Source organism: Apus apus, chromosome 2 (assembly GCF_020740795.1).
Source record: "Apus apus isolate bApuApu2 chromosome 2, bApuApu2.pri.cur, whole genome shotgun sequence".
In the NCBI taxonomy this organism is placed as follows: Eukaryota; Metazoa; Chordata; class Aves; order Apodiformes; family Apodidae; genus Apus; species Apus apus.
In genome coordinates this window covers 124,124,509-124,138,171 of record NC_067283.1, presented here as the reverse complement: position 1 = coordinate 124,138,171, position 13,663 = coordinate 124,124,509, and the positions used below count along the sequence as shown (strand labels likewise).

Sequence of the window (13,663 nt, the reverse complement as noted above, 5' to 3'; positions counted from 1 at the left end):
TCATCCTTTTTAGAATCTTTCAACTAAATTCATAAACATGAATGTTCTTTTAAGGAGTATTTTGCTCTTCACTTATTTGATTTTTTCTACCTGTTTCAGCTTGGAGAAAACAAGAGTTGGAATGGCCAGAATGCTGGGTTTACTGAGCCAACAAGTAACAGTAAGTATTGCTCTCTGAATTGATATTTATGGTTCTCTTTGTAAGATTTGGATTATCCAAGACAATTGAAATGCTTTCTGTAAATATTTTAGCGTTTTTATCACAATTAGATTAATTAACTCTTGAGCGTCCTCTGTGTGAGTTACAGACATGAATGAGTGCAGGAACAAGAAGATATTTGTTTTGTCACTGAATCATTGAATCCTTCAGGTTGTAAGGGATTTTAAGAGGTCAGCTAAACCACCTGCTCAAAGCAGGGTCATTAAAGAGCTCAGATAAGGTTGCATATATCTTTTTCCATTTCTCCAAGGATGGAGATTCCATAGCTTCTGTGAGCAACCTGTTCCGGTGCTTAATTATCTTCATACTGGTTATTTTTTCCTTTTATACCAGTAGGAACGTCTCATGTTTGTTTGTAACTGTCATGTCCTGTTCTTCTCCTACATGACTCGGTAAAGTGTCTGGCTTTATCTTTTTTGCAACTTTTTCTTAGGTGTTGGAAGGCTGGCATTAAGTTCTCCAAAGCCTACCACTATCATCCAAGCCTGATACCCAAACAGTTTTTCGTCATCTAGTAATTCTTCTACCTAGACTCTTTGCATCCCACAGTGATGTCAAAAGCCTTGCTAAAGCCGAAGTAGAAGACATCCACTGCTCTCCATTCATAAATCTGGTCATTTTATTGTAAAAGACAATCAAATTGTTGATGCTTTTTAAAATCCTTGGTACATTCATGCTGATTGTTCCCAATACCTTTTTCTCCTTTCTGTGACCACAAGTAGTTTTAAGAGGACTTACTGATTTTCCCAGAGGCTAAAGTAAGGCTGACCAGCAGGCCTTTTTGATGGTAATGATGCCTTTCTCCAGGCATTTGAGATGTCTCCTGATCTCCATGACTTTTGGAAGATACTAGAGGGTGGCCTCTCAATGACATAAGCCAGTTGACTCAGCACACTGAGATATATCCCCTTGGTCTAATGGACCTATATGGGCTGAACATTTCTCAAGAGATCCTTGCTCTTACTGGTTTGTACTGCTGGTAGTAAGCACTTTCCCTACTCTTCTTCTGGTAGAATATTGTCTGCTAGTTTCCCACACAGGGGATGCATAAAAAATCCTGAAGAAGAACTGGTATTATTAAGGACTTTTCCCTATGTGCATCCATTGATCTTCCCTTCAGCCTCAGAGTCCAAGATAACCTCAGAGCTTTGTAGTCAAGGAGAACTGGGGAAGTTTGAAGTGTCTTCTCCTTTGAATGAAAGAAAATATCACTTGCATGCATCATCTCTCTTGTCATGTACCTTTGAAGTGCAGATTTTTTAAGGATGCTCTAAACAGGTTTCAATGTTAGAGATAAAAATTGTCACACAATTTCAGGTAGTAATATGCTAGGGTATATTTATATGCCTGGAAAAAGGATAATGCACTATGTCTTCATCTGAAATGGTGTGAAATAAAGCTGGAATAGTAAAGTGAAGTTGTATACTTTAGTACAACAAAACCAAAAATTGTAATAGTTCTATATTTTGGTACAGTTGAAGAAAAAATGTCATTGTACCCTTATTATGTAGGGTTTTTTTGCTGGGATATACTGTTCAGTCTCTATCCTCCTGCTTATTTACTCAATGCATTTTTACTGTTCCCTTTTATATACCCTTGAAAATTAACTTATCCTGTTCCCCTCTATCATGTACTTTTGCAGCTACCCTTGCAGCAAGTTTCACTTCTGTTTCTCCTACTCACTGGCAAAGCTTCTTTCCACAGGTTTACATCTTTACCTGTCCTCTTCATTCTGCAATCTTAAAGATGAAACATGGAGCTATTTGTTTCTTGGTTTGGGATATCTTAGACATTTTTCACACACGAAATGACAGGAACCTTGTATGAGGTTTTTTTTCCTTAAAGCATCTGGAAGAGAGGTTGAGACAGTGTGGGCACACCACAAGCATTTGCAGCCCATACAGAGATGTTTACTGTCAACAGAATGGTCATTTATCTCTCTGGATTTGACTTAAGCAGTAATAAAAAAAAAACCCAAACATGAAACAAATAAACAATCTTAATGCAAAGTGCATTTTTTTGGGAATATATTTTGGTTTTATATTTCTGGATGGGGTAATCACAAACATAATACAGTATGTATTCTAGGAGAAGCTGTAGAAGAGCTATGAAATACAAGAAAACAAACAAATAAATAACACTGGGTTTATGTATTATAATTCTAACAAGGTAAAAATTACCCTAACTGCGTTTATAAGTTTCCCACCCTCAATTTTCCATAGTATAGTTATATCTATTTCCAGAAATTTTGGAAGTCACAAAGTAAGTATTGAAAAACTAATAATAACAAAAAATTACATTCAGAGCAATCCTACCTCTCTGTAAAGGACAGGCTCTTTGTTTTTCTTGCCTAACATTTTATTACTAGGGAATTGTGCATGACTTTACAGTCTTTGTTCTTCAGAGTACATCTGCTCCTGCTGTTTGTTCACCACCTGAAATCATAATCATTTGTTTGTGATATCACAATTAGTTACTGTGAAGATGATTAGATTGTTACCAACAGATGATTATGATTTCAGATGGTAAATGAGCAGCAGGAGCAGATGATCTCCTAAGGAACAAAGGTACTTGGGTCTCATGCAGTCGTTCTCACTAAAAAAAATAAAAAAGCAATGAGGAAAAAGAAAATAGATATTCAGAAAAGTTTCTTAAATATGTTGTAAGGAAAGATTATTTTTTTCCATAAATAATATATATATGATTATGAAAATATTCTGAAATAATAAAAGATTAAAAATCAAATAAATAAAAATTATGAAAATATATGGTGTACCTGTATGCCCTAATTGTATGCTTACATTCAAATTCTTACTTAGATGTTTCTTCACCAGTTTTTTTCAGGAGAAAATACATGCAAAATGAATTGGGTATTAATGGAATTTTGCATACTAATATATCTTCACCTTGGAGAAAAAAAAATGTAGGTGAACTTTATAGTTGTAGCCCTCCCTAGTTCTATACAGAGTGTTTTTTATAGTCCTCTACATGTTTATTTTTTAACTAGGGATTTTGGTTAACACTTTCAGTAGGTAATTTAATACCCCTCTATTTCCATGAACAGTGACTGAGGTTGGGAATAAAGCTTTTATTTCGTATTTCAGACATTTTAGTTGGAATTCATCTGTGTTATGTTTTGCTGAAATATTTAATTCTTCTGGGTGTATTTCAAAGGTGATTTGCTGTAGGTTGAGTGCATTTTTGCTCACTAAGTATGGCTGTTTCATTGGACTTCACTGTTGAATTGCTTCCTAACTTACTAAACTTTGTCAATTATAGTACACACTTGTTAGAGTTAGATTGAAACATCACTAAACATTTGTTGAATTATTTGTCACTCTGCATAGAAACCACAGTAAGAAGGGTTGACAACACCACTTATTTGATTAATCACCAACCACAGTAATTTTCCATCTGTTTTGGGTTTTTTTTGTTTGTGTTGTTTTGTGGGGTTTTTTAGTAACCTTAGTGACTAAACGTAGGGCTACAAGGACGTTTAAGGGACTGGAACATCTGTCATACGAGGAAAGGCTGAGAGACCTGGGGCTGTTTAGTCTTGAGAAGACTAGGAGAGGACTTTATTAATGTGTTTAAATATCTGAAGAGTGGATGTAAAGAATGGGCCAGTGGTGCCCTGTGACAGGATGAGGGGAAATGGCACCAAGTTACAACACAGGAAGTTCCACCTCAACATGACGAAAAACTTCAACACTGTGAGGGTGACAGAGCACTGGAGCTGGCTGCCCAGAGAGGTTGTGGAGTCTATTCTGGGGACTTTAGAGACCTGTCTGGATGCGTTCCTGTGTGATCTGCCCTAGGTGTTCCTGCTGCTGCAGCGGTGTTGGACTTGATGATCTTCAGTGATCCCTTCCAGTCCCTATGAATCTATGATTCTGTTGTGACGTGAACCTCATACCATCACTGTCTGTTTCTGGGAGCAGTTCCCTCCCCTGAGCCACTTTTCTACACTCTCTGGGTCTCAGGACCTTAGCTAGAGTCTCTCTTAGCAATTGGTTATGTTTAAATAACACCTTACCTGTGTAGTTGCTGAGCTGATTTGCTAATTTAAAAACAAAAAAAGAAAAGAAAGAAAGATTCTTTCCATCTTCTAGCAAGGGTCTGGGAAAACTAGATTTTCTTTCAAACTGAAGACATAGGAAGATTAAATTTAGAAGCAGAAGAGATTTCACAGAATCACAGAATGTTTGGAGTTGGAAGAGACATTGAAGATCATGGAGTTCCAACTCCCCTGCACGGACAGGGACACCTTCCACTAGAACAGGCTGCTAAGAGCCCCATCCAACCTGCCCTTGAACACCTCCACGGATGGAGCCCCCACAACATCTCTGGGCAGCCTGTCGCAGTGTCTCACCACCCTTACGCTGAAGAATTTACGCCTGATCTCTAACCTAAATCTCTCTTCTTTCAGCTTAAAACCATTACCCTTTGTCCTCATTGCAAGCCCCTACAAAAAGACCCTCCCCAGCTTTCCTGCAGGCCCCCTTCAGGTACTGGAAGGCCACTATGAGGTCCCCCAGGAGCCTTCTTATCTTCAGGCTGAACAACCCCAGCTCTCTCAGCCTGTCCTCATAAGAGAGGTGCTCCAGCCCTCGGATTGTTTTCATGGCCCTTCTCTGGGCACATTCGAACAGATCCAGACCTTTCTTGTGCTGGGGGCACCAGAGCTGGATGCAGTATTCTGGGTGAGATCTCACCAGGGCAGAGTAGAGGGGCAGAATCACCTCTCTCGATCTGCTGGCCACACTTCGTTTGATACAGCCCACAATGCAGCTGGCCGCCTGGGCTGCAACTACACATTGGTGGCTCATGTCCAGCTTTTGATCCACTAGTACCCCCAGGTCCTTTTCCACAGGGCTGCTCTCAAGTGTGACCTCCCCCCAAGCCTGTATTCATATCTTGGGTTACCTCAGCCCAGATGCAGGACCCTGCACTTGGCCTTGTTGAACCTCATGAGGTTCATCTGGGCCCACTTCTCTAGCTTGTCCATGTTGTGGTTTGGATGCCCTCAGGCTGACAAGGAACCCAAGGCTTAGCTATCTAGGAGACTGCTTAACCATTAAGCTCTTGACATATAAAATGTATAAAGAGGGAACAGCCACTGTGACATCAGTTCTGTGCATAGAGGTAATTTCAGGGAAATTCCCCTGCTTTTCCTGGTCCCATAAAATTCCTATATGAATTACATTTGTTCAAATTTGCTATTTGTGTATTCATTTGAAAAAAATTGCATGTGAAATAGCAACACAGAATTCATTTTTTTTATGTTAACTCTCAAATTTAGATTTACAAAATGTAATTCTGGAAATTATCTGCATTTGTATTTCTGTCTTCAACCAAGCAAAAAAAGCAGTATCATACAATCTACCTCAATGCTGTGTTTCTCTAAACATGTTCAGTTTTCTGAAGTCTTTTATCCTTTCCCTATCCTCTTTCCCCCAGCCTAGAACCCACCAGGTACCTCACCCTTAGTCTAGGATAGTAATGTCCTTGAAGAATTTCATCACTTGAACTGATGCTTTATTGCTGTCAGAACCAGGACTTAATTCTCCATTCTCTCCTCCATCCCCTTTCCTTTACATCAAACATCTTATCCGTATGACTTCCACTCCCCCACTGCTTTCTACTCCTCTGATTTCATCTTCACTCATACCTACGCTGTGTTTGTTGATGTCCCCCTTGACCTTCTTAGCTTCAGCAACCTCTCTATCCTTGTCTAGTAGACTTGCTCATTCTTTCATCTCTTCTACATGTGGGTCATGCCTTTGTTTTCATCATCACAATTCTCATTCCCCTCTTAATCTGTTAATGAATAGTCTTGCCTCCACAGGTCACCTCCAGTTGCACTTAGGCACTCTCCTAATTGCTTCACCCCCTTCAAAATAATTTTCTTGCAGCTTTTACAAGCACCTTGGTCTGTCAGCTCACTAGCTTGATTTGATTCTGCTCCAAATTTGCTGATCCTCTTTACTGATAAGAATACTGTCCTTTCTTCTGCATTTAGATTGGTTCTTTTCAGAACTTGCTTCATCTTAATCTTAGGTTGTCTGGTACATTGATACATTGTTGGAAAATTATGATGCAGACATTATAATGTAAAAATAATCGTGTAGATGTTTTATATGTCTATTGGAATATCCTGTAGAAATTCCCCACTGCAAACACTAAGTCTTATTTTTAACAAAATCTTATGCTCCCAAGCAGGGAGCTGTGGTAAATTTCAAAGGACTTTCCTCACATGAGTCAGACAGCAAATATTACAGAAATATATATAATTTAAGGCTCCTGCAATCCTGCAGTTTTGTTTTTGGCTGTAAAGAAAATGTTCCCTTCAAATTAAGGATATCAAGATCTGGCTTTGTGAAAAACTGAATAGTATTTACCTCATGTCATGGTTATTTTCAAGTTAAATAAGCTAGTATTTTCATGAGTGACATTATATAACATCAGTTTGTTTCAGGTCATGTACATGAGATATGTTGATTGAAGAATGTTGTGTAATGACAACATTTTTTCATGTCTGAGTATTGCAGTAGCTGGTGACTTAGAAATACAGACACTTAGCACAGATAGCTGTGCTAAGTAGGTAATGATTGCATCTATGTATTTCAAGCCAAGACTGTGTGTAGACTATTACTGAGAACATAATGGCCATACTGTTTGCCTCTTCAATTGCTTGACTGACGTTTTCTGAGCTCCTACTGAGGTAATAAAATAATTTTTGAAAGCATTGTAGTGTGTAAATAGGCTTTTGTACTGAGTGGAGTATAAAATAATAATTTATTTTTATAATAATATTTCTATTTTTCAGTCTTGTTATTGAAATAGTTATTTGGTTTTGTAAACTCTCTTTTTTTGCTCTCAGTGGATTTCTACTGGGCCATGTTCTAGGACATGTTGAGAACTTCCCAGAAATATGGAGGAATTGTTCCCTGTGGAAGTCCTCCATGCCTCTTAAGGTCTTGTCCATTTTAGCTGATGTAATACTGAAGTCAGGGTTAGATCTGGGTCCAACTTCATGCCTAATTACAAAATTTTACCCCATATTTTAAGCAGCATAATGCAAAAAGATTCTATGAAGTATGAATACAGGTGGCATAATCTGAAATAAAGTTATCTATCAAGTATTTCTATTCATTTCTGAAAACAGGGATTATCTCTTTAGGAAGAACCTTTTCTTCGTCCAGTGATGGATTACTTCAAATATCAGGGTGTTAATTTATGAGCATGTGACACATATACAGAAATACATCATGGTTTACCTTGCATCATTACACAAGATATGAAAGTACTCCTTTGTGCTGGTGTCCCATGTCACTGGTTGCAGGGCAGGGAAGAGCATATGCTCTTTAGGGATGGCATGGGAAGTCATACACTAGCTGACGCTGCTTCTGACGCATCAACAAGTGTAGCTTTCCTGTAGGAAGAAAAATGTAGTTTTTCAAGAAAGAATTAAGATGTGGTTTAACATCTTCTATATCAGGTATAATGAGTGTCTTTGAAACATGAAAAGTCAATGAGTGACCTTGAACCAGGAGAAGTGATTGAGTGAAGAAAGAGGAAGAGTATCCCTGCAGTGTCAATCAAGTAGAAGAGAGAGGAAATTAGCACTGATATATAAGTAATTAAGAAAAGTGAGAAAAGAGCAATTAAGCAACATAAACAGTTATGAAAAGAGAAAATTAGCACTGATATATATGTGTGAATTGACAATAAAAGCTTGATTATCAGCAGTGTGCCCATGTGACCAAGAAGGCCAACAGTATCCTGGCCTGTATCAGGGTTGTGTGGCCAGCAGGAGTAGAGAAGTGATCATGCCCCTGTACTCAGCACTGGTGAGGCTGCATCTCAAGTATTGTGTTCAGTTCTGGGCCCTTCGCTACAAGGAGGACATTGAGTTGTTAGAGCGTGTCCAGAGAAGGACAACCAAGCTGGTTAGGAGTCTAGAGAAGAAGGCCTATGAGGTCAGGGTGAGTGAACTGGGATTGTTTGGTTTGGAGAAGAGGAGGGTGAGGGGAGACATCATTGGTCTCTGCAACTACCTGAAAGGAGGTTGTAGTGAGGGGGTGTTGGTCTCTTCTCCCAAGTGAGTGACAATAGGACCAGAGGAGATGGCATGAAGTTGTACCAGGGGAGGTTTAGACTAGGTATTAGGAAGAATTTCATTACCAAAAGTGGTCAGGCACTGGAACAGGCTGCCCAGGGAGGTGGTGAATTCGCCATCCTTGGAGGTGTTCAAGAAACGTGTAGATGTGGAACTTCAGGGCATGCATAGTGGGTTTGGGGTTTTTTTGGGTTTTGTGTTGATGTTTTTTTTTATTTTATGGGGTGTGTGGTTGTGGTTTTGCATTGGTTTTGTGGATTGTTTTTTTTTCCCCTGGGTGGACAGTTGGACTTGGTGACCTGAGAGGTCTTTTCCAGCTGCAACGATTCTGTGATTCTGTATCTCATCTCTTGGAGTTTCATGATAAACGTTGAAATACCAGCTTTTCATGTTTTCTGAGCTTTCTGACAGAAAGAGAAAAATGAAAATGGAGCACTAGGGGTACCACTGTAGACATTAATATATGTGAGTTTGCTGGCAACACTGGCATCACTGAACTTTTCTTAACTTAGTACCCACTGCTGTGGCGTAACTTGTCACTGTCCCTGTATCAGCAAATTCCATTTTTGCGAAGTCTTACTACATTGAAGCTCCTTGGTGTGATACTGTCAGTCATTCTCCTTCCTCACCCTATCCCACATGCAGAAGGATGGTTAGTTTTGTTTTCCATTAACTCCAGGAGTGAAGCTCCAAACAAGGAGGGACCCTGTTGTAGAAAGCCCCCCCTGTCTTCCCAGCTAAGGGGTCCCTATAGAGAAAGGGTTAGGGATAAAAGTAACTCCAGTGGATTATTGGACTGCATCCAACTCTGGGCTCCCCAGTTCATACAGGATAAGGAACTACTGGAAGAAGTCCAGTGCAGGGCCACAAAGATGATTGGAGGAATGGAGCATCTGTCCTAGGAGGAAAGGCTGAGAGAGCTGGGTCTGTTTATCCTGAAGGAGACTGAGAGGGGATCTTATAAATACCTAAAGGGCAGGTGTCAGGAGAACGGGTCCAGTCACTTTTTCCTCAGTGTCCAATGACAGGACAAGGGGTAGTTGACCTTGGAGTATAGGAGGTTCCAAGTTAAACATAAGGAAAAACTCCTTTACTGTGAGAAAGTACTGGAACAAGTTCCCTAGAGAGACTGTGGAGTCACCTTCTCTGGAGACATTAAAAACCTGTCCCATGTGATCTACTGTAGGTGATCCTGCTCTAGCAGGGAGGTTGAAGTAGATGATCTTCAGAGGTCCCTTCCAGCCCTGACCACTCAGTGTCTCTACCTCTGCTGCTATGCAAATCTGTGGAATCAAAGCACCAAGATGAGACTTCAAGGGGAAGGCTTGTGAAGGGTAGTTGGGCTATTTTGTATCTTAATAATACATTTGCCTTGGAGTCTGAACTTTTACAGTTGTCTAGTACGTGGCAGCAAAAGCAGGTGATAGAAGATCAAGAAATGTATTCTTAGGTAAGAGAGGTCTTTGGTGTGGGGTTTTCGGAGACTTCAGAAGATTGTGAGGGACTGCTAACAATTACTGCTAAGGATGAGTAAGACATGTTTTTCAAATATTAGTGATTATATTGCATAGCTAGCCTGCATATTTTCATAGCACATTTGCTTACAGGTTTAAATAATATAAATGGAAATGATTTTACCATGTTTCATGAATGTACCTTGAAGTTAATGTCCAGCAGAAGGTGCAATGCTGTTGGTCTCAATTCTAGTATTATGGATCCTGTGACTCCTAATAATTATGATGCTACTTTTGGAACATGGTGAAGTTAGTAAGGGATAAATATTTAGCAGCCACCAAAATCTAATTTCTTTTTAGGTGAAAGACCAACAAAAATATTAAAATATTAACCTAGCAATGTTCTCCTGCAATGCATGAGGTGTTAGAGGGTAGTATTTCTTTCTCCCATGTTTTTTTATTGAAGTGGTTGTTTAAACACTGACTAGTTGCTGAAGAAGTCTTTTGTTCTTATACTTACTCATCTGTTGATGTCATATTCTTTGTCTTGTGATAACATCCTTACTACTGTAACTAAACTGTTATATGTGTAAACACTTTGGTACAAATCAACAGAGTACAAGTAAGTAGCAACAGTGAGGAATGGTATTTTTTAAATCCTCAATAACATATTAAAAATAGATAATGAATTAAAATTAATATATACTTGATAGAAGTTTTCAAATAGTTTGGTTTTTATTGGCTTTTAAAAACAAGATTGTAAGAAGCTTCATGAAACATAGGCTCTGAATATAAAAAGTCAATAGCTTGCAACTATATTAATGTAATGTCTGCAATATTACATTACTTTGTTTCCAGAGATAATCAATGATGGTAATATAATATCTGCCTCTCAGAGCGAATGTATGATTTAAATTAATTATTGCTTATAAAGCACTTTGAAGTCTTTAGCAGAAAGGTGTTGCGTAAGTATAAAAGTACTATTATTAATTTAACATCACCATTAGAGTAAAGTCAGTACTTCAGGAGCATTTGCTATACTCTGCTCAATATCTTTTTATTCATCATATGCTGCATATTAGTTATTTTAACATTTAGAAAGCTTGGTAATCTGGAAGTATTCCAAACCATTGTTCCAGACAGCAGTTAGATATTTGGGTGGATCATGTAAAAACAGTGAAATGGCTGAGAAAGCATGTAAAATGTTTGTTTTAAGTAATATTACATCAATGGGACAGACATCTGCAGCACTGGACTTGGTTTTAAATGTCTTTAAACTTTTTTTAAGCTAACATTGTACTATGTTTTTTAAAAATTGACTTGAGGGAGCCTAATATAATAATGTATCTGAAAAAGTATATTGTTTTTCCTTTTGTTCAGTTTTCATTTCTGTTTCTCAAACACTTGTAGGAAATCAGATTTACAGTGGGCAGATCTTAGGAGATGGTGAACACCTGCCACTCACTATTGTTAGGTTATTAGATAACAACTGTTGTTGCTGCTGTTTGGTTTTAGAACCTAACATCAACTATCAATATCTGTATTATATATTTTATATATAATTAATGATGACATATATATATATATGTATATGTATCATTCGCGTTATCTCCTGTAGGAGGCTATTTAAAAATTTGAGCAGTGATAGGCCTTGAAGGTTATAGCCTCAGAAAAAGGGTATAGAATCACTATCATACAGTGATTATGTGCTATAAATAAAGCATCATGTTTATATAGTTGTTTACTATAGTAACAACAGGATATTAAGTAACAACAGAGTATTCTAAATTGTCCCAAATAAAGAAAAAGAAATTTTAGGGACCCTGTCCTTCAATTTTTCGCAGTAGCATTGTCTTGAATTTGTGCTTAGCTCTAGAGTTCAGCACAGGGTCCACTGGCTTTGAAGCTATTTGTTAAGACTGAGTAAAACACCTCTGGCATTAGAGTTCAGGGTCCAACTAGGCTCCACATCCCCACAAAGGCAGTGGGGAGAACAGTGAGGTGAATAAACGATACATCTTTATGAATGGTATAAGCTAATGTTCTAACTCCCTGAAAGCAATATTAATTTAAAAGCCAAATGTGTGAGTAAATCGATTAAAAGATTCACCTATAAGCAGTTTGCTGAGCCAGCAGTGAGGAAGTTCAATTTTCACTATGTAGTTGGAAAATGAGGGTATTAATTACTGGTAATATTTTTTGAGTCTTATCCTTCTGGTAGACATTTTATTTAAAAATACTACTTGCACTACTAGGATTAGAGGAATCCTTTCTAGGAAACTGGAAATTAATTTTCTTCTACTCTTTGAATTTATTCTACATTCTGAGATTAATTTAATATGTACTGCAAATTAATTAAGCATTGAACCCTTTGATTTCTCCTGGGATCAGATAACAAACAGGTTTATCATCCCTAAAATGAAATGCCATAGGGCTCAGGTTCACCAGTGTTGTTTTCAGATATATGCTAGAAGATTAAAGTACGCTATTAATATGAAATTACACTTTTCAAGCTCATTATTCAATTTATTAATAATAAGAAAGAGGTTTTCCTCTTGTATCAGCAAACTAGGTACTCATGTTTCCAACAAATGCTTTACTGTGTATGAAAAATAGCAAATTTCATCCTTAATTCTACACATTTCCATGCACAGGAATATCAGCAAAACCAATGAAGTATGTGCTTCTGTTTTCAAGCAGGTCTAGGGTTGAGAAATTTTCTAAAACTATACTAAAATGTTTGAAATGTAGGCAAATTATCCCTACTTTACTTGTCACTGAAAATCCTTAAAAGTAATTAATAAATGTAGATCTTTTTACTGTTTACCCTCAATTCTCTTGAATGATGACAGATACATGCATGCTTTGTTAAGTATAAATTTGTCCAAACCAGGTAGCTATCTGCAGGTTATAGGAAGCCATATATGCAGCTAGATTAAAAAAATATATTTTCCTCTTCACTGATGAAGAGTCAATCATTAGCACAATATCAGTGTGTATGTAGGGCAGTTTAAGGTTATTTAAGCACAGGCTGCTGTTGTAATTCGGCAAACACTTCAAGCCAGCACTTGAGGCAGTGTGGCTACTGCAGGAAATCATCCTGCCCTCTCCTTCCCTCTCCAGCGGCTCATAGAATCATAGGGGTTGGAAGGGACCTCGAAAGATCATCTAGTCCAACCCCCCTGCCAGAGCAGGGTCACCTAGAGTACATCACACAGGAAGGCGTCCAGGCGGGTCTTGAATGTCTCCAGTGAAGAAGACTCCACAACCTCTCTGGGCAGCCTGTTCCAGTGCTCTGTCACTCTCACAGTAAAAAAAATTTTTCTGATATTCACCTTAAACCTCCTGTGCTCCAATTTGTATCTATTACTCCTTGTCCTATCACTGGTCATCACTGAAAAAAGCTTAACTCCATCTTCTTGACACTCACCCGTTACATATTTGTAAACATTGATGAGGTCACCCCTCAGTCTCCTTTTCTCCAAACTAAAGAGACCCAGCTCTCTCAGCCTTTCCTCATAAGGGAGATGTTCCACTCCTCATTCTCATTCTCTTGAACATCACTGCGTGGTTCTACAGGTGCTGGCACTGGCACAAGCAATAGAGCAGCTGGAGAGTACAAGGAGCAGCTGTGGGTTGGAAAGAATAGAACCACTTGTGGTGGTGACGCTGCTGACATAGGCTGGTTTAAATTATTTGTGAAGTAACAGCCTAAGTTACTATATCAGGTAGGAGGCAGAAGATTGCAGTGAAATTATGATCACGCTACTGTTTTGAAGTAGCAGCGGTTCCATGTGGTTTGTAGATCTCCAAGCCTTATTTGTTCATGTTGTATGTTCTGTGCTAGCCACAGCTAGTCCAAGTTTG

The 13,663-nt window shown here is 38.4% G+C and overlaps 1 protein-coding gene across 7 annotated transcripts in view; it reads left to right on the top strand.

Annotated features, from left to right (window-relative positions):
• Positions 1–13,663, top strand: part of STAU2 (staufen double-stranded RNA binding protein 2) — a 176,869-nt gene that overhangs the window by 81,395 nt on the left and 81,811 nt on the right. For all 7 annotated transcript variants that reach the window (XM_051612779.1, XM_051612780.1, XM_051612775.1 and 4 more), the window contains one exon: positions 100–160. In XM_051612779.1, the coding sequence (XP_051468739.1) occupies positions 100–160 (61 nt within the window). The remainder of the gene's footprint in view (positions 1–99; positions 161–13,663) is intronic.